Source organism: Puma concolor, chromosome E1, assembly GCF_028749965.1.
Source record: "Puma concolor isolate L17-30 chromosome E1, mPumCon1.1.hap2, whole genome shotgun sequence".
In the NCBI taxonomy this organism is placed as follows: domain Eukaryota; kingdom Metazoa; phylum Chordata; class Mammalia; order Carnivora; family Felidae; genus Puma; species Puma concolor.
Window position 1 is genome coordinate 40,065,690 of NC_141680.1, and position 25,993 is coordinate 40,091,682.

Below are 25,993 nucleotides of genomic sequence, written 5' to 3' on the forward strand. Positions count from 1 at the left end.
TTAAGTGTCCAAAATGACCAAAGTCCTTCATTTGCCCATGCCTCAAATGGACAACTACCCAAACAAAGTGAACAACCTTCATGCAAATGCATCAAGGAATGTATTGCTTTTTCATTTGCTGCCCAGCCCTTCAAATACATGCACTAAAATGAGTTAAAACATGGCCTAAAAATGGAAAAAGGGGAAAAAAAATATATATGAATATTTCCCACAAAACTGTTTCCCACCCTTCCCTCTTCTTATGCCCCACCCACCCCCTCCCTTTCATAAGCAAGTATTTTAACCTTTTTTTTTCCTTTTATCTGGCAAAAGAAAAAGTGATTCTTGGTAACCAGAATCAAACCCTATGGTCTCTTTAGTTGGGTCTGGCTATGCCTTTCTAAATTCACCCAGCTCGGTGTCAAAACCATGCCATTTAAGATTCTTAAACACAAAATCAGACCTGCCTAACTCACCCCTTATGGTGGTTTGCCTATAAACTTAGTTTTTCTCTGGCCACTTTTGTCTTAAAAAGGTTCCTAATTGCCAATCAGGGCCACATCCATAAGATCGTCATCTTCCTCCCCAATCATAAAGTCAGGGCTGAGCCTTGAGGGCCTGTCTGTAGATAAAATTGTGTTACTTGTCATAGACAAGGACTGGTCTGAAGAGATGGGTGATTTAGACCAACTCTCTGGCTTGAGACTATGAGATTTTTTCTTGTCTCGGTCTTTGTCCCGGTCCCGGTCTCGATCTTTGTCTTTTACTTTCTTCTTTTCTTTTTTGTGCTTCTTATGCTTTTCTGTGCTGTATTCTGGAAGTGGTCGGATACCATCATCTGAGCTGGGACTGTTCTGATAAGATTTCTCCGCTATGGAGGAGCCTGACTCACTTTCACTGTCCAGATTCTGGGGAGTATATGCTGGTGACTTACTATGGCTAGGAGAGCCACGCTCATGCTTTGGAGTGGAACCACTGATGAGTGGAGAGCCATAGTTTTTGGAAGAGGCCATCTGAGGCCTGAGCCCCTCTCCACTACTTTCCCCAGGTTTCTGCAAAGTCACTTTGGCTTTAATGCTGGGGGAACCCCCATCATGCTTGCTGATGATAATTTTTGCCACACCTGTGCTCCCCACATTTTTTGACTCTGAGGTCTTCTTAGACGAATCCACTGAGCCCCCTGAGGTGGAAACCTTGGATTTTTCTTTATCACTTTTCTCACGCTTACCCTGGAACTCTCCTCCTGACATGTTATGTTTGGAGGACATAGGATGGCTAGAAGAATTTGTGCTCACCCCCATCTGGCCATCCATTGGGTCTTCACCTCCAGGGCCACTGGTGACAACCCCATGCTTCAGTTTATCTATGACAGCTGTTAAGGACGGCTTCTTATTTCTGCTGGGGGATTTCCCTTTGGAACTCCCATGCTGGTTCTGAGAGGAGGACATGGAAGAGCCACTTGAAGAAAAGGAAGAGGAAGATGCTGTACAAGAATTAGATGATGGGGGAGTTTTCTGAGACAATGAGCCTGAGGATCCTAACCCTGAAGATGACTTCATGCCAGTGCCTGAACTAGTTCCAGACAAATGAGAACCACCAGAACCTGAACTGATGGGGGACTTGGCTTTAGAAGATGGGGGAGTCCCAGGGACAGGCTTCATTGGAGAGGCAAGCTTATCAGAGCCTCCAGGTGGCCTTGAATGAGAAGGGGATATGTTTGGTTTACTTAAAGAGGGATTCATAAGTGAAGATGGCTTCCCTTGAGGTTTCATTTTAGTGCTGCTGGAGCCACTGCTCAGTCCATGCTTGGTAATGGGAGAGGAGCCTGGCTTCCCCCCAGACTGGGATGAATTTTTAGACTGGCTAGATCCAGTAGACCCTTGGCTAGAATATACACTGCTACTTAACTTGGAACTTGAAGAACCTTCTGATTTACTGCTTTTCATCTTGCCTGAGTTGGAAGCAGAAGATGAGGAAGAAGAGGAGGAAGAATGGCTATGGTGGCTTTTACTGCCTGAGGAAGACACAGAGCCACTGCTGGTATACTGACTATGGGAGGAGGGCTTGCCCACCATCACGGTGCCTTTAGGAATCTGAATAGTGATCTTGGGAATAGGTGGTGTGGCAACACCTGGGGGAGTCTGCGATCTTCCTGAACTGCCTGGAGATTTGGATCCACCTGTACTGGTAGGTGGGGTGAAAGGTCGGTTAGAAGAACTGTGAGATGGAGACTTTCCCTCAGTGTCTGCCTTCTTTCGCTTTGGAGGCTTATCTTTGCTTTTACCATCGTTAGAAGGGGTCCGGCTGCGCTTCCCTGGTTTGCTATCTAATCCTGGCCCTGACAGACTACTATTACTGCTGCCATTGCCTTCCTTTACTCGCTTTTGAGTCTTTTCTTTCCCTAAGTCCCCAGTAGTCAATAAAGGACTCTGGCTACCACTGTGATGCTCCATGAGATCTGTAGGACCCAAAGCCTTACCAGCCACTGCTATAATACTGAAATCAACTGTGTCAGCTTGGCTATTGCCTTTAAACTTAGTCTCCCCATTATCACCTCCAAGCATTGGCACCCCCAAAGTATTTAGTGCCTGAGATGCAAATCCTTTGAAGTCATCATTATCTCCGCTTTGGCTACTTTCGTCAAAATATTCTTCTCCAAAACCACTTTGGCTCTGGCTGTTCAACAAATCAGGATTAAAATCTACTCCATCAGGAAAAAAATGATTGGTAGGAGAGTCACTACTGGGGCTTCCAGCAGCATCTGCAATTAGGTCAGCTGGATCTGTGTATGGATTTTCATTATTATTGGTTTGAAAGACATCAGGGTCAAAGAGGGCACTCTGAGAATGCCCAGAGCTTGAAGAATCTCGAACAGGGGTGCCAATGGGTGGGCAATCGTCACTAGTGCTGGGAAGCTTAGAGGCTTCTTCCGCAATGTCTGAAAGGATATCAGTTACATCTGGGCCAATGCTGTCTGAACTGGATAGCCGGACCATCCTTTGAATACTGGGCTGGGGGTGAGGTACTGGTTGTGGGTAAGTTGTTGGGGGAGTACTGCACTGGCTTGGAGCTGGAGTGATGTGTGGTGTATCCAGCGTGTCTGCTGTCATGTTGACATCAAAGATAGGGTTCTGTGAGTCAACATCCATTGAAAATAGCTCCCTCTGAAAGTCATCTTCAGTCTGGTGCTTGGGTTTGTCAGGTGGTAATCTTGATGACTTCTTCTTCTTTGTCTTGTTGCTTCCCGGGCATATTTCCATCCGGGGTGAGCCGGAAGAAGAGTTCTGCCTTTCTAAAGGGCTGCTTCCATAAAGGGTTGAGAAATCCTGGGCAGGATTATCTTTAAGAAGGTTCATGAGCATCGGGTGGTTCTTGGTGTTGCCGGCCATCGAAGAGACAGGTGGCGGCGTGTGATGAGGAGGGGTCGGACTCGAGCCAATGGTAGACCCCCCGTTCCCTGTGATTTGCAACAAACTGGTAAGAATTGGGTTCTGAGACACCTTGCTGAAGTCCTCCCCATGGCCCACCGACTCATGCCGATCTTTGATGCTCATGCTCATATTAAACAAGGTGGTAATGGGACCCCCCGGAAAGGTGTTGGTTGGTGTAGTGGTACCACTCATTGGGTTGTTGCCTGTGGTCATGCCATACCCTGGGCTGCTAGCCGGGGGCAGGTTCTTTTTCACCATGTCTTCAACTGTCTCTGCAATGAGGGACAGTGCTGGGGTGTCGGCCTGAATGGTTTCAGCTTTCCTCCGAATAGCCCTCATCGTCACAGGGATGGACATACATCTGTAAGAAAAGATGGAAAAAAACAAAGTTACCAATGTACTAACTGCTGAATGAAAACAAATTTTATTTGGGAGAACAGGCTTTAATTCTGCCTGAGTTTCAGACATGCCATCAAAAGTTTGCATTAAGCAATTTTCAGGTAAGGCAAGTAACCCAAAAGGCAGGAGTAGTTCTATAAAATGCCAGAGCTTTGAGCAAATTCATTCTAAAAAGAATCTGGGGGCGCCTGGGTGGCTCAGTCGGTGAGGCATCCAACTCTTGATTTCGGCTCAGGTCATGACCTCACAGTTCATGAGACTGAGCCCCACAATGGGTTCTGCACTGACTGCACATAGCCTGCTTAAGATTTTCTCTCTCTGCCCCTCCCCCGCTCGCACGCACACCCTTTCTCAAAAAAATAAATTTGATAAAATAAGAACCTGTATTAGTAAGCAATCTCAACCTCTTCTGAAGCACTAACAAAAACCAACCAACCATAAACAGAGTCCAAATTAGATATCATACTGAACTAAAAGAAAACTGATAATGAACTTGGTAAGAAAATGCCTTTTGGGGCTTCACATGCGACTAATGAGATTGCTATTTATCTTAATGAACCACTAGAAATTCTTTGACCCATCAAGTTCTAAGCTTTAATGGCTTAGATCATCCCAACACTATACTGTGAAAAATCCTATTATTGGTATAAAATCTTGTTTATTTTAAATGGTATAAAATCTTGTTTATTTTAAAGTAGTTTTTATCTTACAGATAACTTTATAAACATATTTTTGAAAACACTTTGCTCCAGAACATTGTAACAACCTTTCTTAAAAGACCAGATAGTAATATTTTAGGCTTTTGAAGATCATATGGTTTCTGTCCAGCTGTTCTGCCATCTGAACTTAAAAGGCACCACAGACAATACGTAAATGAACAGACATGGCTGCGTTCCAATAAGATTTACTTACAAAATAGGCCACAAGTACCTACTCCAGAAAAATCTCAAAATTACATACTAATGTTTCTGGGAAGCTGACTGCCTTAAGTATCTTCCCACATGCCACCATTTAACATATTACATATGTTAAAAAATGAAACAAAAGATAAGTGAAAAAAAAATCTACATCTTATTTCAGCTCTCCCCCTCCTAAAAGAACCCTAACACTGGGCCTAAAGTTACCTACCTTACTTCCTATTACTCTCATAATATTTAAAACACCAAAGCTCACATTGCTTTTGAATCCTAAAGCAGAGGAAGGTGAATTCAAAGCAGTGACTATATGCTCTCCTCCTAAATTTCCAGTTCAATCTAATACTGAAAACAGCACTCCTTATACTCCTCTTAATGGGACTCTGAAGGAAAAGGGCCAGTGCTACCTTTGAACAACTTTGGCAATGAAGTCATCTGTGCAGATGAGTGCATCTGACAGCCCCTTGTACAGTTTACAGCTCACATGTGTTGAGTCCTGTACATCCATAACCACTGAAAGACAAAATACATAGGAGGTATTTGAGAGAGACTCAGCTTCTGATTTTTCAAAAAGAAGATAAAGGGACCAAACCACTGCCCTAAGAGAAGTGCTAGCCCCCTCACAACTCACCACACACCAGGGAGTCATTCACAGGGTGCTGAAAAGATACGCTGAAACGGGACTCTGAGAGGGGACACACTTCAAATTGGAGGAGCCCAGGAGAATCTAAAAAGCAAAGAAAAGGATCATAAAATAATCAACCAAATATTAGATACAAGTAAATACTAATCCCTAAGTATACAGAAATTCTGTCTCCTTGGAAACTAAATCCCACACATTTTTTAACACACAAAACTTACTACATCATTCAGAGGTGATGGAAGGAATCAGATTCCAAGGACTATGCCAGCTTATGTTATAAATACTCCAAAACAAGCAACTAAACTTCCATTTTCTAAAATGAAAGCCATTTGATCCCTAAATTACTGGAGACCTTGACAGATATAAACACCTTGCCTTGAAAGTGAATTCTGAAAAGAAACTGGCCAAGAAGAGTTTTTCATTCTTTGTGATAAGCAGATATCCAGAACCACTATAATAAACCCTGCTATCAGTGTTTGCAGATGTTAGCTATGCAACCCATAGTTTGGTAAGCAGGGATCTAGGGGCTATCATGTAAAATGATACAGTTATGCCAAATACACGTATGTAACTATCATCATAGGTTCTTAAGCCAAACATGCTGGCAGCCCAGAGATAAGGATCATGTACTTTCTTGGAAAAAAGCATATGCATCTCTGCAGGACTAACTTTGTAACTATCTTACGAAAACTAATATCCAGATGTCCTGAAACCATCTGGAGAATTCTCCCAGGATTCAAATACATGACATAGAAGGGTCATAAGCACACTTGCATGTGGTCAGTGCCATTACTCTAAAATTTCTCACTTTAAACCAGTTCTTATTCTCAAAAATGCTATCTCCTGATTTAACTTCCCTGTTTCTTTTTGCCTACCACTTGCACTGATACATTTCTATTTGTGAAGTGCTTTACAACTAAGGTAAAAAATTAACTGTGGTTAACTAGAGCAGCCAAAATTCTTTTCAGGGATAGCAGTATGCAGTTTTCTAATAGCAAACTGCATTTGAAAAATATCAGTATTCAGAATCCTGGGAGAAAAAGCAAAGGGCACAGGTCTTACCCCCTTTTAAGCTTAAGTTCCCCAAAGAATGGGGAGATGAAATATACTCAGGCAGGACTAAAAGCTGGGAAGCATTGTCCTAAACAACCTTGATTTAGATATCAAGAAATCGTCTCTGGGATGCCTGGCAGCACATGCGACTCTTGATTTCAGGGTTGTGAATTAAAGCCCCATATGGAGTGTAGAGATTACTTTAAAAAAAGGGGTGGGGAGGAAGAAGTCATCTCTTCCTACAGTGTCCCAAGTTCTACCTTACATATCTGCTATAAGATTCAGGCTCGTAGGTACCCAATTATATCACTGTATGCAGAGAAAGAATAAATTCATTACAAACAACTAGTGGTTTCCAAATGCCAATTTATTGATGAGTTCTATCATAACTATTTGTGGAGCTTAAACTAGATTCCCAACTCCTACCACTGAGGTTCTGTATCAATTTACTTGGGAATGGAAACCAGTTTTAAAAGTTCTACAGGGAATATAATAGGCCACCAATTTAGAGAACCACAAGAGTAATCAAGTTTCCATTTGCCAGTAACTATATCAAAAGGAAAAGTAGTACCTTCTTTCAGAATAGTTCTTTTGACACAACTTCCTATTAGGGTGTTATAGGCCACTTGATGTCTGATCAGATTTAGGATCAGAGGAACTCGGCCAGGGTGCTGAAAGGTGATTTTGCTAACTAAGGTTCCCTGTAGACTTCTGCCATCTGGAAGAGGAGCATCCTTGTTGAGGAAATAGCAGTGCTGCTGACCTGGAAGAGCCTGGGCAAAAAGAACAAAAGATATGAATGCTATTTATTCACCCATCATGCTTCAACCACAGAAGCATGGGGGGGGGGGGGGGGGGCGGGGACAACCCACTTCTCAAAGATCAGCCGCAATTCCTTAGTGAATAATAAAACTCCACAGTGAATTATTTGGTCAGCTGATGTTATCAATTACTTGGCTGAAAAGACCTCTTTTTTGTAAATGTTCTGCTAGTGGTTTCCTAACCTAGCTAAAAAAAATTACCTCAGAAATCTGTTTAAAAAAGGTTCCTGAATTCTAAGTGCAAAATCTATATTTTAAATAAAACACCTTATATAGTTTAATGCAGTCAGAATTTGGGAACTACTACTTTAGTCTAGACTATCATCAAACATTCAAATAAATTCAAGTCCAGAAGAGGTTTTGGAACCTTCCTTAATTTATTCATTCCAGGACTTTCTTTGCATGTACTTGAAGGATCTTTTCAGGTCATGACACTTGAAAGAATTAAACATTAAGAATTGTTAACATCTGGGGTGCCTGGGTGGCTCAGTTGGTTAAGTGACTGACTTCAGTCTAGGACATGATCTCATGGTTGATGGGTTTGGAGCCCCATATTGGGCTCTGTGCTGACAAGCACAGAGCCTGCTTGGGATTCTCTCTCCCTCTCTGCCCCTCCCCCACTTGCACATACTTGCTGTCTCTCTAAATAAATTAAAAAGAAAAAAAATTCTTAACATCTACTTAAAAGCTTGTAAAAGTTCAGGATACCATTATGAGACTTTCATCTGAAATTCTGGCCATGAAATGTACAGTTATATCCTGACTTGGAAGCTCATGCTCTCTTTCTTCAGTATGTTTCAGAAATTTCTGTGATTTCCTGCCTGAATGAGGAACTAGAAAATGGCCCAGTAGTCCAAAAGATATGTTTCTGACCTCAGTATTCCTATAAAGGAAGATTCTGATCCTGGGTTCAAATATAACCTACAACAATCTATAAGCCTTACTTACAGCATAAAATCGCATGTTGTGATTCAAAGGTATGGGGTCAGGGTCCTTTGACAGCTCAAATTGAGTGATTAATTCATAGAGGGGTACATAAGTTGGTTGAGTTTCAAACAATGGAATTCCTGGAAAAACAAGAATATAATGATCACAATAACATCAAAATGGTGACAGCTCTGTTTTCCCTTTGGGACTTCTATTTCATTCATCCATTCATTGAAAAAGTACTTACTAATAAGCATTTACTAATACACAGCACCATGACATTTATATCCATCAGTACTTTTTTGAGCCTGCAAGACTGAAAGAGGTCTAAAATAATCTGGTTTGTTTTTTACACTTTTAACAAGTATTACCTCCTGATGCTTAAAACTCACCTGTGCAGTTCTGAAGTTTCTGAACAAATGCTCTAGATACTGGGATTGGCTGGGGAAATTTCAAGAAGAAACAGGCAGGAAGATCAACACTGTTGGCACTGGTGATTAAGGAGAAGGAGGGAGTCCTTCAAAAAAAAAAAAAAGGGGGGGATGGTTGGATTTTGACTTGATACGAAAATAAAAAATCTAAACATTTGTTCTTAGACACGTCCGTATCATTTAACAAAAGCCTATCAAAAAAGTTCACTCTTTCAGGGGATGCCTGGGTGGATCAGTCAGGTAACTGTCAGACTTTGGCTCAGGTCATGATCTCACAGTTCATGACTTTGAGCCTTGCATCAGGCTCTCTGCTGACACTGCGGAGCCAGCTTGGGACTCTCTCTCTCTCCTCTCTTTCTCTGTCCTTCCCCTGCTATTCTCTCTCTCGCTCAAAAATAAACAAATATATATTTTTTTAATTTTACTCTTTTGGGGACATCTGCCTCAGTCAGAAGAGCATGCGACTCTTGATCTTGGGGTCGTGAGTTTGAGCCCCACATTGGGTGTAGAGATTAGTTAAAATTAAAAAATAAATAAGATGTTAAAAAAAATAATAGTTCACTCTTTCAACTTTCTTTCCCCAGTTCCAAAACATCCTATTCATTAACCCTTACGTACTTAATCAAACATCTATCCTGAGACAGGCTCTCTAGTTATTACTCCAATATGACTCCAAAACAATATAAATCCCATGATAACCTAAAAAACTGAAGCAATCATTAAACCGAGGGAATTAGTACAGTTCTCCTCCTTCTCTGTCAGGATAGACAATGTGTTCTATAAGCAGACTTCAGACAGGAACATTCAAATAGATATTGAAAAGAGGAATTAAAAAGAGAAAATAAAAAGCCAATCTCTAGAAAGTTAAGTGAGAGAAGAGCCACGTGAAAGTATTACTTATTTCATACCGGGCTTGAAGTTGGAAAAAATAAACTTTGCTACCCTGGAAGTATATTTAACTTACCATTTGTTGTCAACTGGATGTGACCCCATAATTAATGGTGCAATTGGAAGTTTATACATAGCAGATGTTCCTTCTATTGTCACTGATGCGTTCATGCCCAATGATCGAGGAACTGAGAATAGGAAAGAAAAGGGGTATTCTCCAAAGTAACACAAATTACAAGGATCTTAACATTTAAAAACAAAAAAACAAACTACCTTCTGCATAATTTGCTAACCCTAATTTGTCAGATAATATAATACCTGTATGACTTAGAAGTTTGAGAAGCTGCCTTCTAACAACCAGTATTTCTGTCAGTAAATAAAACAAAATACAGGAAACCATATACTCCAAAGAAAAAAAATTAAAAAAAAAATTTTTTTAATGTTTATTTCTGAAAGAAAGAGAGAGAGAGAGAGAGAGAGAGAGCATGAGTGTGCACGCAAGCACGGGGGAGGGGCAGAGAGAGAGGGAGACACAGAATTTGAAGCAGGCTCCAGGTTCTGAGTGGTCAGCACAGAGCCCAATGCAGGGCTCAAATTCATTTACAGAGAGATCATGATCTGAGCTGAAGTCAGATGCTTAATGGACTGAGCCACCCAGGTGTCCCAATTTTTTATTTTATTTTTTTTATTTGAGAGAGTGCAAGTGGGGGAGAGGAGTGGGACAGAGGGAGGAGAGGAGAGAGAGAGAAAATTTTAAGTAGGTTCCCACGCTCAGTGCAGAGCCCAACATGGGGCTCAATCCCATCACCCTGGGACCAGGACCTAAGCTGAAATCAAGAGTTGGATGCTCAACCGACTAAGCCACCCAGGAGCCCCTTAAAGGCACATTACCGACATTTACTTATTTTCTCCAACTCCAGAATGCTTTTAAATAGAATTATGATTATAGGATAATCAATGACTAAAGTTATAAGGGAACCAAATGAGGGATTAGGCCATTTCTCATTTTGTTTTAGTATATTAAAAAGCAAATAGAGGGGCACCTGGGTGGCTCAGTCAGTTAAGTGTCTGACTCTTGGTTTTGGCTCAGGTCATGATCTCACATGTTTGTGAGTTGGGAGGTCTGCACTGTCGGTGCAGAGCCTGCTTAGGATTCTCTCCCCGCAGGCACATGCTCTCTCTTTCACTCTCTCTCAAAAAACATGAATAAACTTAAAAAAAACAAAAAACCAAAAAAAACCATCCATTATTGTAATTCTTTAGTAAGTTGGCTAATTTTTTCACCTTTAATGTTTAAAGGGGATTATTTCAAGACAAATGGTTTATATCTTTTCATTCATTCACCTACTTGTTCATAAGCACCTATTAAGTTTGTACTATTATGTATGTATGTATGTATGTATGTATGTACATACATATGTATATACTTATGAGCGTGTGTGTGTTACAGATGCAAACTGAGAGAAACAGCAAACTTTGGTAGGGATGGCAAACCAGGAAATACACACAGGCTTGGGCGTTCAATTATTTTAAATATTTTTTAAACACTGAACAAAACCTTCAGTTGCTTTACAGTTAAAGCCTTACCATTATTCTCATGCAAAATGATGGGAGATGTAGTCTTATCATCCAGCAGATCAGAAGGAGAGGCATAGTACTTCAAGTTCATTAAATGACCTATGAAAAATAACACTTATCACTATATATTTATCAGGTAAATTAGAAATATAGAAAAACATTCCCATTTCTACAAAACTACATGAGAAAATAGTTTCATAAATAAGAGGATTCATGCCCCAAAGCAACTTATCAAATATAATGGAACCAGAAGTATGAATTCTAGTGCCAACAATTTACTTCACAATTTAAAAATGTAAATGGGGGAGGGCAAGCATTGACACCTTGGAAACCATCTAATAATACACAAGTGACTGTTAATTTTCTCCCTGTGCTTATAATCCCAAAGTGAAATTTAAGTAATGACCCCTTAACTAAAACTAAACAATTTTCTAAATAAGCAACGTAGGATCACATACCCCCACTTCTTGGAGTAAGATAGCCAACACTTCCATGAAGAATCTTATCCAGGGGACCAGCATTGGTTGCTTTCCTGTGAGAAAAATGATCTATGTTTGCTTGTATTTTAGCCCTGAAGGTATTAGTGCACAATGTATTAATGAATTCAGCTGTTAAAAGTCTTACAATACTAATTTAATGACTCTTATAACTGGGCATAGAGCAATTGTATTTCACTTTCGAAGAGATCACTTACAAGTATAAACCAGTATGTAATACAGTGAACAAAAATTATAAGTAGACTATTATTTATAAGACCAGAGGCCAGGTTTGACAAGTCTTCAAATAAAACTGATGGAATACCAACAAACAACTTGGACATACCAATACTCAGAAAATGGAATGTGATCATTTGGGAAGTAAAATGAGATGGACAAGATATATGATAGAGGACCCTAGTAACACCCTAGATGAAAAGCTTTAAGAACAAAGTACCCAGAAGGTACAATTCAACAGAATTGACACCTTAGCCAGTCTTACCAATACATAACTGCCATTTTAGATAGATCCTGTTCTAAGGATTGGAGAGCCAAGTACATTTTAGTCTTCAGTTTGCTAGAAAGTAGATGAAGAGAACAAGAGTTAAAGAGTTGAAACACACACACACACACACACACACACACACACACACACACACACACACACACACACATTAACATTCCCTTGAAGGCAATTCTATTTGAAAGACCCAAGCTAGTTAACAGAACCCCAGGTAGGTTAAAAACAAAAATGATGAGCAAGTTCAACAACAACTAATTTCTTTTCAGCCTAAAAATCATGTTGGGGCACCTGGGTGGCTCAGTTGGTCTAGCATTCGACTTTCGTTTAGGTCATGATCTCACAGTTCGTGAGCTGGAGTCCCACATCTGTCAGTACAGAGCCTGCTTGGGATTCTCTCCCCTGCCCCACTCTCTGCCCCTCCCCCACTTGCAGTCTCTTTCTCTCTCTCTCAAAATAAATAAACCTAAAAAAAATCAACATGTTGAAGACATCTCAAAGATTATAATGTCTTTTAGCATTATATCCATTAATGCAGATATTATTTATTTAAAATACCTTCAAAAGATATAAAGTTGGAAGCTATAGGGTGTCAGTAGGAGAAGAAATCACAAATAAGATAGGGCAGAAGACTCGGCAAATTTTTAAGCACAAGTATATTTATACGAATTTTTCCAACGAAAGCAAAAAAATAAAGAAATACTTACTTGTCCCCTGGAAGGTTATAAAGATTAACAAGACCCTTAAGGTGCTTAGAAAATTCATCAAAATTTTTTTCCCTATAAGGAGTTCAGGAAAGAAGGAGGAGAATAAAACACAATTACTACTCAATCTTAATGCAAAGTACCAAAAAATCATGGCTATATAAAACTAATTTTAATAATTTGCTTTACTCTTTCTCCCCCCAGCCAAAGTTTTCTAGCATCAATCAAAAGTAGCAAAAGAAGGGGCACCTGGGAGACTCAAGTCAGTTAAGCATTCAACTCTTGATTTCAGCTCAGGTCATGATCTCACAGTTTTTGAGTTCGAGCCCTGCATTGGGCAGAGTCTGCTTGGGATTCTGTCTTTCCTTCTCTCTCTGCCCCTTCCCAGCACGCGCGCACACACACACGCGTGCTCTCTCTCAAAATAAGTAAGGTTAAAAAAGAAAAAAAAAAGTAGCAAAAAAAAAAATGTTTCCCTTTCTCCTTCCCATTTTTCTGGAGAAGGTACTTGTAAGCAGTACAAAAGAGTCAAAAAGACCTAATAGTTCATATATTACAGTAATTTGCTCCTACATAATGAGACTTGATTTAAATAAATCACTTTCTGGGGCGCCTGGGTGGCTCAGTCGGTTGGGTGTCTGACTTCAGCTCTGGTCATGATCTCACAGTTCGTGGGTTCGGGCCCCGCATCGGGCTCTGTGCTGACAGCTCAGAGCCTGGAGCCTGTTTCGGATTCTGTGTCTCCCTCCCTCTCTCTCTGCCCCTCCCTGGCTCGCACTCTCTCTCTCAAAAATAAATAAACATTAAAAAATTAAAAAATAATAAATAAATAAATAAATCACTTTCTTTTCCTCTTAATATGTAACTGAGATGATTGAATGTTGTGAGGGAAAAAAAAAACTTTTGATTGGAGGAAATGGAAGTCAAATAAATTTGGAAAATAGAATACTTGCATGCATATGGCAATCTAAGGGCAGAGAGGAAAATGAACACTAGGAGAGAGATGAGAGGCCTGGAGAAAAGGAGATGAGCACTATGGAGGCAAGCAACATATTCGAGAATGTTCCTATGACGAGATCTGCCCCAGAAAAAAGAAAACTACTACCTAGACCCCTTGCTTCCTAGAACCCAATATTTGGGTTTGGATTCTTAGTCAATTAGGCTCTGTGGGCAGGCTCAGGAATCCAACACAACTCAACAACTCTAATTCTCTGTATCTTATTTCAAACTTAAAAGAAAAAAAAAGTTTCTTGAAAGCTGAATTGCCCTACCAATGTCAGATATTTGGTCAGGCATTTATTGAGCAAATATGAGCACTTACTACCCAAAATGCCATGAAGACAGTAAAAAGAAACAAGAACAGCAGCAAAATAAACCCTCTACCTTAAAATTATCACCTATACAAAGTGACTAAAAATTGCACACAAGGGCTAATATTCTTTCTGAAGTTCCCATTTCAAAACATGCTTACAAATTAACTTTAGAACACCACCAGTTAGTTCATAAATTGGTGCAGTCTCCTACTCCAGAATTAGAACCAGAAGTATTGGCTTTCTGGACTATTCTGGTAACACACCTGTTGCTAGACTTATAAAAAGGTTTTTATGTTGCATTGCAATTTTTAAAAGGTGGTTCAAACTTGGCACATTTGGCTAGAAACACATTAAAATGATTACTGCAAAGGCCGACTGTAAAACTTATTTCCTCACTATTAACACCTTAAGACATTTCCACGTAGTATCTGAGAACTTCGCTATATTTAAAACATAAAATTGATGTAATGACTTTTTCAAAATCCCAGAAAGTAAATTTCCACTCAATTTAAAGGGAAAGGATAATCCAGAAGGAAATGCCATTAACTGCTAAGAAACTCTTCAAGCCTAGTGCTTTTCCTATGATGGGAGTTTATCACACATACACCTTAAATGTAAGACAGTTTTTCTCAAAATTAAAGTGAAAATAAGTTCTTTTCATGACATAGACTCAATTCTCTCAAGCCTTCTCTCATTCAATAATTAGTTTCTATTTATTTTTGTTGCACACAGAATTTTTGAGGCTAGATCAGTTTTCAACCAGGAGTGATTTTGCCCACCAGGGAACATTTAACAATATCTAGGGATATTTTTTATTGTCACAGGTCAGGAGATAGATACTACTAGCAACTAGTGGCGGGGCGGGGGGGGGGGGGGGGTGCGCAAGAATGTGGTTAAACATCCTACATTGCACAAGGCAGTCCCCTATAGCAAAGAATTTTCCAATCCAAACTGTCAATACCGCCAAGGTTGCAAAATCCTGGGATAGACTGAGTAAGTTGAGAAACCAAGCTAAGCCCATACTGAAAGTGAACAAACATAGACTGAAAAATCTTGACCTAAGAAAATAAGTATGTTCCTCAGGAGAGTAAATTTTTTCTTTTCTTTTGATAAAGACAATAACTTCTGACCAGCCTCAAGACCCAACTATAAAGAACAGCATTGTCTGCCAGTATCAGGGAACATAAAGATCATTTGCTTACCTTAGTTGCTGTACAAGTTCTGGACAGCTCTGAAATTAAACAAATCATGTTAAAACTTTAAACTACTTTAAGGCCTTTGAAGACATCAAAAGTTTTTCTCTTTTATTAATAGCACATGCTTTATAACAACAACATTAAAACTACAGATGATCCTTATATTAAGATATCAAAAAGCATCTTCTTTCTACTTGGTAAACCATGGGGTTGGGGTGGGAAATTCAAGATCAAAGTATATGAACTAGTTTATAATGGAATCAACTTTCAGTAGTTTGTTTAAAACAGTAGGACCTCTCTTTAATGCCATCCTTGGAGTCCACATTCAACTGTCTTGGTTACACACATTAAACATTCATCTCTATTACAAGATTTTTCAGAGACATTAGTTATGTACAAGATTATCTGTCCTTTTTGATTATTAGCTCTTTGAGGATAAGAACTTTAAGTTATTTATCTCCATATCCCCAGCACCTATTGTTCAATTGCGGCTCATGTTTGTTGATATGAAATGGAAAGGGTTCCTCTAGCGTCTCCACTTGTCAAAGCCTTTGGATGATGTCAGAGATGGACCCATGTTATTCTAAATTCCATTCTAGAGCTATTGATATTACATTACAGCCCATCACATCATCTCTACAGTGGCTCATGAAAAAACCTAAGCCCAAGCTATTTCAAACCCCAACAATTCATTTTAAAATTAATGTCCCTAAGTAAACCCCACAGATTCCAGTGAAATATCAACAGCACATACCACAGGATTCTCCCCATGGTGAGCCACTTTTACATCACAAAGCTGTCCTGCAGGATCTAACTGCACTTCCACATAGAACATATCTGACGTGATGTAACATTCAGTGCCACTGGCACTGAGATGAGAGCCCAGTCTAGCAGGAACAAATCAAAACAAAAATTAATAGAAGACACATAAATAAAGCCACCCAAAGTCAACACTAAGTTAAATACTTCTGCCTAAGATAGACTACTTACCCATTCTGTCTTGCTATAGACTCCAAACGGTCAGTCATTGCTGGTAAAGATGTTACTAGGAAAGGGTAAAAAAAAAAAAAAAAGGAAATCACAAAATGCTCCAAATAACTTAAATTTTATTCTTCAAAAACCAAAACATCCTAAGGAGTATATCCATACATTCAAGCCATTACATCCAACAGTTCAAATGCTTAGAATTTCTGTATGTTCATTAGTTAAGACTTAGCTGTCACCTAAATAGTAAGGGTCAAAAAAAAGACCTATTTGAGGAGCACTTGGCTGACTCAGTTGGTGGAGCATGCGACTCTTAATCTTGGGGTTGTGATTTTGAGCCCCAGTTGGGCACAGAGCTTACTTTAAAAAGATCTATTTGAGGGGCTCCAGGGTGGCTCAGTCAGTTAAGCATCAACTCTTGGTTTTGGCTCAGGTCATGATCCCACGTTTGTGGGTTCAAGCCCCACGTCAGGCTCTGTGCTGACATCTCAGAGCCTGGAGGCTGCTTCGGATTCTGTGTCTCCCTCTCTCTCTACCCCTCACCCACTCGTGCTCTGTCTCACTCTTTCTCAAAAATAAACATTTAAAAAAAAATTAAAAAGATCTATTTTGGGGGCACCTGTGTGGCTCAGTTCAGTTAAGCCTCTGACTTCAGTTCAGGTCATGATCTCGTAGTTGGTGAGTTCAAGACTCAAGTCAGTTTCTGTGCTGACAGCTCGGAGCCTGGAGTTGGCTTCGGATTCTGTGTCTCCCTCTCTCTCTGCCCCTCCCCTGCTCACACTCTCTCTCTCTCTCAACAATGAATAAATGTTAAAAAAAAAAAAAATTTTAAAAAAAGATCTATTTGGAGCGCCTGGGTGACTTAGTTTAGCATTCAGCTTCAGTTCAGGTTATGATCTTGCATCTGTGGATTCAAGCCCCACATCGGGCTCTGTGCTGACAGCTCAGAGCCTGGAACCTGCTTCGGATTCTGTCTCCCTCTCTTTCTGCCCTTCCCCTGCTCTTGCTCTGTCTCTCTCTCTCAAAAATAAATAAACATTAAAAAAAAAAAGATCAGGGGCGCCTGGGTGGCACAGTCGGTTAGGCGTCCGACTTCAGCCAGGTCACGATCTCGCGGTCCGGGAGTTCGAGCCCCGCGTCAGGCTCTGGGCTGATGGCTCGGAGCCTGGAGCCTGTTTCCGATTCTGTGTCTCCCTCTCTCTCTGCCCCTCCCCCGTTCATGCTCTGTCTCTCTCTGTCCCAAAAATAAATAAACGTTGGAAAAAAAAAAAAAAAAAGATCTATTTGAAAAAATTATCGGACCTTTTTCCTCTCCCTTTTGCATTACTCATTTGGGACAAGTTATCTTTAACTTCAAAAAGACACATGTATCTGCTAATGCTAGAATAAGGAAGATTAACATCAAAACTAAAACCAACATAAAGAAATATTCAATATTCATAGCACCATTATTCACTACAGCCAAAAGGTGGAAACCCAAATGTCCATTCATGAATGGAGGAATAAAAATGTGGTATACACATGCAAAATATTACTTAGCTTTTTAAAAAAATGTTTATTAATATATTTTGAGAGAGCTGGAATATAGGATCAGAGAAAGAAGGAGAGAGAGAATCCCAAGGAGGTTTTGCACTATCAGTGCAGAGCCTGACCCGGGGCTCATTCCTATGAACTGTAAGATCATGACCTGAGCTGAAATCAAGAGTCGGATGCTTAACTGACTGATCCATTCAGGCACCACTATTTAGCTTTTTTTAACAGAGAGGTAATTCTGATACATGCTACAAAATGGATGAACCTTGAAGACATTATGCTAAGTGAAAAGTCAGTCACATAAGGACAAATACTGTTTCATTCCACTTACATGAGGTATCTAGAGTAGACAAATTCTTACAGAGAGAAACTAGAATGATGGTTACAAGGAGTTAAGGAGAGGGAGAAAGGAGAAATTACTGTTTAATGAATACAGGATTTCAGCTTGGGAAGATGAAAAAGTCCTGAAGATGGACAATGGTAGTGATGGTTATGTAGCAATGTGAATGTACTTAATGCCACTCAACTATAATTTTAAATGGTTCAAATGGTAAATGTTATGTTATGTATATTTTACCACAGTTAAAAAGTTAACAGCCTCTGCCTCTACGTACCATAGTATTTCCACAGATTGGGAAGGGCTACCAGTTTCTTAACATTGAGACTCTACGTTGAGTTGGAAGAAGCAAAAGTGGGATTCTCTACATTTTGATGAACAAGGATTCTTAACCATCAGAAAAGGAAACATTAGAAGGGGCGATGAAGGTTGTAGGCACCTACTCTCAGACTTGAGATGTCAAAGAAAACCCAAGGGGTGGGGGTGAGGGGGAACTATTCAGCTGAATCAAGTTCATTTGTGATGGATCAGAGTAAAATCTGTTTTTTACTTTCATTTCTCCCCCAAAATACACAGAAGTAGTAATTATAATCATAAATATTCAAGCTCATGATTTAAATTTTATTTGCTTTCCTGAAAACACTGTCCATAACAATGCAAAAATCCTTTAGAGTTAAAATGTCCAATTTTCTTATTGCAAGTTAATTAGAAGAGAACATCTGAAGAAGAGTGCCTGGATGGCTCAATCAGTTAAGGATCTGACTTCAGTTCAGGTCATGATCTCACGGTTCAAGAATTCAAGTCCCATGTTAGGCTCTGTGTTGACAGCTCAGAGCCTGGAGCCTGCTTTGGATTCTGTGTCTCCCTCTCTCTCTGTGCCCCTCCCCTACTTGTGCTCTGTCTCTTTCACTCTCAAAAATAAATAATAAAACATTATAAAAAGAAACTGGGGGCGCCTAGGTGGCTCAGTCAAGAGTCTGACTTTGACTCAGGTCATGATCTCACAATTTGTTTGTTCAAGCCTCGCATTGGGCTCTGTGCTGACAGCTCAGAGCCTGAAGCCTGCTTTGGATTCTGTGTTTCCCTCTGTCCCTCCCCCCACTTGCACGGTCTCTCTCTCCCAAAAATAAACATTAAAAAAAAAAAAGACAAAGAGAACATGTGAAGAAAAAGAACTTTCCCTTGCTACCTTATAGTTACCCTCCATCAACTATCTTTTGAGTCTCTACCAGTCTCCCAAATAGGATCAAAAATAAATGTTTCAAAAATTCAGGTGAGATCTCATCTTGGGGTGCCTGGGTGGCTCAGTCAGTCGGTTAAGCATCTGACTCTTGATTTCAGCTCACGTCATGATCTCACAGTTCATGAGTTCGAGTCCCACATCTGGCTCTGCACTAACAGTGCAGAGCCTGTTTGAGATTACCTTTCTCCCTCTCTCTCTGCCCCTCCCCTGTTCTCTCTGAAAAAATTAACTAAAAAAAAAAAAAATTAAGAGGTGGTCTCAACTCCATAGTGAAAACAAGAACACCACCTAGCAAAGAAAGTTTATCTATCTCAATTTATATTTCTCATGTAAGTATAAAATAGTCTTTATAAAACTGGGCATTTTAAGAAAGCATATTTCAGGGGCACTTGGGTGGTTCAGTTGGTTGAGCTTCTGCCTTCGGCTCAGGTCATCATCTCCCAGTTTGTGAGTTCAAGCCCCACATTGGGCTCTCTGCTATCAGTGCAGAGCCCACTTGGGATCCTGTCTCCCTCTCTCTGCCCCTCTCCCTCTTGCTCTCTCTCAAAAATAAACATTAAAAAAAAAAAAAAAAAAGCATATTTCAAACATGTTTACAAACCTTTGAGAGCTTTCTGCAATGTCTCCAGACAGCTGACCAAATGTTGGTGCCCTCCAGAACTCATCACAACCCTCTTCTCCTATAATAAGTAGGAAAACATTCAAGATAGAAATTAACCAAGCCAACAGTGTTTCAGGTCAAAGGACTTATCCTAGTAGTAATATTTCAGGATAATCCTCAGACTATATGCTATAGGTCTATATACTCTATATTCTCTATATACTCTGATAATCTATAGACTCCTGTTACTCTGTCCATCCTTCCACAGGAGGAAAAGTTCATAAACATGGATACATCCATATCCACATACATGAAGGTAGAAAAAAAGTATGCCCAGATCTTATTTTAGATTAGGAAGAATCAAATACAATAAATGAGATCAGCTTCCTGCAGAAGTAACTACATCCTAAATTTAGTCAGTTAAATAGGGTGGCTCAGGAGATCTGGCAATTCCCAAACCTAACAAGGTGATTTCTGTGTAATCTAAGAAATATAACCAGACCTTAGTAAAATTAGAGTAACTCTAAAAAACAGAACGTGTAGTCCAGAAAAAGGGACTCCCAAAGAACAAAAGATCTGACATAGTTTTTCTAACTCTATCCAAAGAAGAAGTTCCTCTCTGCACAACATTCTATTCTCTAGAAATGTGAACAGCTTTATGATACAAAGATAGTTTTTCAGGCCTTTCCATGTCCTAAATCTCTCTTTGTTCTAAGAAACAAACAAACATCTGATTAATAATCTGGCTTCCCTTGTATCTTGAATAGATAAAGGGTTGCTCTGCACAATGGTAACCAATATTCTGGTAACTGGAAAGATAAACTCTCTGTGGTAGATTAATAAATTGGAATTCTGATTTACATTTAGTCTACTGAGATTTTGTTACTATGTCAGTTGTTGAAAACTCTTCAAAGTCTTAATACACCAACAAAATTAGGTTTCTGAATCTGCAGAGTGAGAAGTAGACAGTAGAAGCTATGGTGCCCAAAAACCAAGACACTGGTACCCCATGAGAGGGTCTTAGTAGCCATCTCGAATTCCTCTATCTCATGATGTCTAATGACAATATCATTTACAGAGCATGTTTCCAACTAGAATATGACTACCTTGTAGTATAAAAATGACAACCTCTGAATCCTCAGACAGGAAAAATAACCATTCTTCTTTTTAAAACATTAAAATATACATATATATTTTATGTACTTAATCCTCAGCCAAAGGATATACATATATTTCTCGAATTTAGTTACATAAATCTTTAAGCAACACCACACTTTAATATCCATTATCTCACTCAATCCTCAAAATAAAACTATGTGGAAAAGCAAACTGGCATTGTGTGCCTCTATTTCCAAATAAGAAAACTGAGACCCAGTAAGTAATTTGTTCAAAGTCACATAGCTACTAAGAACTTCAAATATAGGTCTTTTGACAGCAAATTTAGTTCTTTTGCTGGAGCTATACTGATATGATCACATTAAACACTAATAAATCTATTAAACTGAACTTACTATGGACCCAAATTAAGACTTGGTGGGGAGGAGGGGGTACTTTCACTGAAGTATATAACATATATACAAAAAAGTATATGAATCTTAAGTGAAGAGATCCATGAATGAATTACCACAAAGTGAACCCCCGCCGCCCCCCCCCCATCATTACCCAGGTCAAATCACAGAAGTAAAGTTTTCCTACATCATTTGACTACCACTGGAATCACGTGAATGAACTTTTAACATCCAGTCACTACCCCTTATCTTCTACTTAACTTCCATTTAAGGGCTCCCCATACTGATAAATGACTCAAGAAGTAGTAGTTGACAGAGTGAACAGGTGAAGCTTATTAAGAATTAATTGCAAACCCTACTAGCAGTGTAGATACATGAAAATACTATCACATTAGACTCAAGGAGCTTAATAGCAAGTGAAGAACAAAGGTCTCCCTACATCAGTCTATCATATGTGTCTCTCCTAGGTGTATTTCTAAGCACCTTTGCCTGAAGTACCCCAGTGTACTATAGCTCATGATTAACATAATTTTATAAACAGAACTTCTTAGGTAGACTCAAGTTGATGTGCACCATGTACTCAGGTGTTTTGTGATAAATAAGACTGAGGACACACTATAATAATTGGTTTGAAAAAGTCTACATGGGGAGCTTAGCTTATTAAGTAATTAAGCACAACACTTTATCCACCACCATAATCCTCACCATGACTTGACGCACAAGCTTAATGGTTTCACTCCAAGGTCTATTTTGGTTAAATTTTGCATGTAGCCGTTCCAAGAGAGAACTCATCTTACTCAGCTTCTCCGACTCTATGATACAAATTAGAAAACATCATTAGAAACTCTTTCAAGACATTTCAATTCTTCTTGCAAAAGAAACCCCCATACCTCATCCTTGGTAAGAACTCAGTTAAAATATTTTTCAATATCATTTACTTCAAAACATACAAATAATTTATTTTTAACGAGACAACACAGAAATTGGGGTCTAAGGAACTCCTTAAAACATAACTGGTTTCTATTCAGTCTTTTAATGAAAACCAAAACAAGAATCACCTCTAATCATGTTTCAGGATCAGGACTACAATTTAGTGACAAAATCATTTCATGATATATGTAGAGCATACTTTTGAACATGGCCTTACTATGGTTAGTTGGTTTTCAATGTGAAATACAGGCTTTTTAAATTTTTTGATGTAACTCTAATAGATCAATATATATGTATTATCAAGAAAACAGGCTGTATTTGTCATTTTGATTTTTCAAACTAAACCTATATGGATAGGAAATATGTCAACAACTAAAGGATAAATTTCCGGTAGAGGTAGGAGAAAGGTAGAAAAGACCTCGGTTTCTGTCCTGCGAGTGAACAAAGCTCTCCAACCCCCTTATTTTTTATTACTGAATTATAATTTTCATTATTGAAATTTAGTTGATTTTTATTCTTGAAATGTTATTACATTTATTATTGAATGATAGTTTTTATTTTATTATTGAAATATAGTTTTTATTTTTATTTTCATTAAATTTTTACTTTTGAAATATAGCTGATCCTTCCTCTAATTCGTGTACTTTTAGTATGAGCAAGGACCTGTATTAGAGACCACTGGCAATACAAAAACTTGCAATATGGAGTGCCTGGGCGGCTCAGTCGGTTAAGCGTCCAACTCTTGATTTCAGCTCAGGTCATGATCTCATGGTTTGTGAGACTGAGTCCCACATCTGGCTCTGTGCTGACAATGGAGCCTGCTTGAGATTCTCTGCCTCTCTCTCATGCGCTCTCAAAAAAAAAAAAAATGAATAAACTTAAAAAACGCACACACGCAATATGTCTGAGATGACATCTGTGAGGGTTTTTAAAAATTATTATTACTGAAATATAATACGAGCAAGGACATGTGCTAGAGACTGCTGGCAATGCAAAACACACAATACGACTAAGATGACATCTGTGAGGGGGTGTACATAAGTTAAAGTGGAAATAACCATGACACAGAGCAAAATGAGATACGCTGTTAAAAACAGAAACACATTACTACTCAAATGCAAAAAAGGAAAAGTTCATTATTAGTTGTGGAGATATTACAAAAAAAGTGACAGTTGATGTTGACATTGAAAGATGAATACAATGTCAGCAATCAGAGTTAAGGCAGTGGCATTTTCTAAATCAAGATTCAAACTCCTTCCAATGTCCTCATATCCTGGAAAACTGGTTTGAGGACCGTTTCAGCCAGTTTATATAGTTTTGAACACATTGTTGGCAATTCCCACTTCCAAGATTCACTCATTCAAGCATTATTTTATGTGCTGGAGATACATTAGTGAGCAAACTACATGAAATTCCTGTCTCGAGTTTCCCTTTTACACTCATCAGTCCTCTGCACCAAAGGATATACTTTTCTTCTTCCTCTTCTTTAAAATACACTCTCCACCCCCCTTTTCCTTAAGAAGCCTGATGATAAGTACTTTATACGAATGCTCAAATCAAACGCTCAAATCAAACACGTTCTGGGTCAGGGACTACACAACCATGAGTAAGGCAAGGCCGCTGATCTAACAAAGCTCAAAGTGGAAAAGATGGATAAACACTGATACAGTGATTCTTATTAACAGAACTATATCCAAAATACTAAGGAAGCCGTTAAGAGTGTAAAACTTTATAGATTCTAAGATTCCAACAGAAAAGTTGTTTTTCAGCAGTTGTTAATCTAGCCATTGAAACGATAAATTCAACGCATTTTACAAATATACAATAGTACAAGGTTTGACCACTGTGACATTCTATAGAACTACTGGCTTTTAAAATCTTAAGGTCCTATCATTTCACTCACGCCGAAACATCCTCCAATATTTGACACACAGCTTTATATCATTATAATAATATAATTATATTTTTAAACGTCATTATTCAAACATCCCTTCTAAAACAAGGTGTAAGCAAATTATAGATTCACTCGCCTGGTCTTCCATTAACTCTAGGTTAAAAACGTCCTAAGGCCCAAATGACTGCCCGTAGCTAAGCAGGAAACCTTCACAGAAGTTGGGAGCCCGCATCACCCCAAAGTCAGAGTCCTTCACCGCCAAAGAAGGCACAGTCAGAATCTAAAACTGACACCTATCCCGCCTCCTGGACTCCACGACCTCGGGAGCGTAGGCCCCCCAGCTTCTTCCACAGATTGGCTCCCCAAAGCTGTGTCCCGCCCCCTGCTTTCCCCCTCAAGTCACTCACCCTCGGTTTCCCCCTGAGCCTTCATCCTGACGGTGGGGAGGTCCTGAGTCCTACACAAGAGGATAAGCCCTCCCCCACCACTAACGAGGGAACCAAGTTGGTTCGGGCTTTCGGGACGCAGGGCACCAGCCGTCCCCACTCTTCCCAAGAAGGCTCAGTCTGAAGTCCCCGGCGGCAAGAAGAGAAGGGTGCTCCCGGCCGCCGCCATTTTCCCCACGGAACTTCCCAAATATCGCGAGATTAACCGTGATCCTGCGAGACGAGGAAAAGGGTTGGGCACGAAAATATCGCGAAAAATAGTGAATGTGGTACTTCTCGCGAGAATCACCCAATCAAGCTTTCCCTTAGTTCTCGGTCGTCTCAAGAGTTATTGCTCCTAGGTATGGTGTTTGTTGTTTGGTAGCGCTTGGCTCTGCTTGCAAATGGCAAAGAAGTTCGTAAATTAAAATCCCGGAATCTGGGGGCGCCTGGGTGGCGCAGTCGGTTAAGCGTCCGACTTCAACCAGGTCACAATCTCGCGGTCCCTGAGTTCGAGCCCCGCGTCAGGCTCTGGGCTGATGGCTCAGAGCCTGGAGCCTGTTTCCGATTCTGTGTCTCCCTCTCTCTCTGCCCCTCCCCCGTTCATGCTCTGTCTCTCTCTGTCCCAAAAATAAATAAACGTTGAAAAATTTAAAAAAAATAAATAAATAAAATCCCAGAATCTCTTTACTGAAAGACTGGTTCTTCAAAGAATATTGGTATCGAACATTCTATTAAAGATAATACGCTTTCTTGAGATACTAGATGGAAAAATTATCCTATAAAAATTATATTGGCTCTTTGTAACATGACGTTCCAAGCCGGTCCAATTCAATTAATTCCCATTTCCTAACTTTTTCTCAAATTTAAGAAATATTTCTCACCCAATTCCAATTTTTTTGAAGATCTGGGAGATTTTGAATTAAAGTAAACTTGTAGAGGTCAGAACATCGGATGCTATTATATTTAGGGCACCAAGGTGTATCACAATTGGTAGGTTCCTATTTTGTAATCATAGTAAAAACCGGCAGTTTAGCTTGTACTCGACACAAAGAATGTGTGTCCTATCTCTTCCATAAGTAAATCCTCACAACGAGAAATTTGGAGTAATGCTGAGAAGTTTGTGGCCACTGGAACTGAAGAACTAGGCTAAAATACAATGCATTCGGTGAAAATTCTTAACATAGTTATGGCTTTTTTTTAATGTTCTTTTTGCAAACACATCTTTGAAAATAACTGCTGTAAAGTTGGAGGTTACGTAGTTC

At 39.5% G+C, this 25,993-nt stretch overlaps 1 protein-coding gene across 3 annotated transcripts; it reads right to left on the reverse strand.

The window, feature by feature from the left end:
• MED1 (mediator complex subunit 1) lies at nt 1–24,930 on the reverse strand. Of its 3 annotated transcripts, XM_025917543.2 has the most exons (17): nt 24,711–24,930; nt 22,185–22,291; nt 19,972–20,050; nt 16,264–16,318; nt 16,028–16,160; nt 15,280–15,308; nt 12,768–12,839; nt 12,043–12,117; nt 11,523–11,596; nt 11,074–11,163; nt 9,563–9,674; nt 8,560–8,684; nt 8,189–8,307; nt 6,991–7,192; nt 5,355–5,450; nt 5,131–5,236; nt 1–3,771 (listed from the first exon to the last, which is right to left on the reverse strand). In XM_025917543.2, the coding sequence occupies exons 1-17, from the start codon at nt 24,733–24,735 to the stop codon at nt 519–521; spliced, it is 4,752 nt and encodes a 1,583-aa protein (XP_025773328.1). In that variant the 5' UTR covers nt 24,736–24,930; the 3' UTR covers nt 1–518. The 3 variants fall into 3 exon arrangements, with proteins under 3 accessions (XP_025773328.1, XP_086543310.1, XP_086543311.1); XM_086687184.1 differs by lacking the exons at nt 16,028–16,160; nt 22,185–22,291; nt 24,711–24,930 and having other exon boundaries at nt 19,972–20,051; XM_086687185.1 differs by lacking the exons at nt 16,028–16,160; nt 16,264–16,318; nt 19,972–20,050; nt 22,185–22,291; nt 24,711–24,930 and adding an exon at nt 15,748–15,988.
• Nucleotides 24,931–25,993: the final 1,063 nt, after the last annotated feature.

Coding starts and splice junctions, on each gene's coding strand:
- MED1 (XM_025917543.2), bottom strand. CDS start 24,735: ATGAAGGCTCAGGGGGAAACCGAGG. Junction 22,292..24,710: donor GGCTCAGGGGGAAACCGAGG/GTGAGTGACTTG, acceptor TTTGTATCATAG/AGTCGGAGAAGCTGAGTAAG. Junction 12,840..15,279: donor GAACTTGTACAGCAACTAAG/GTAAGCAAATGA, acceptor AACTCCTTATAG/GGAAAAAAATTTTGATGAAT.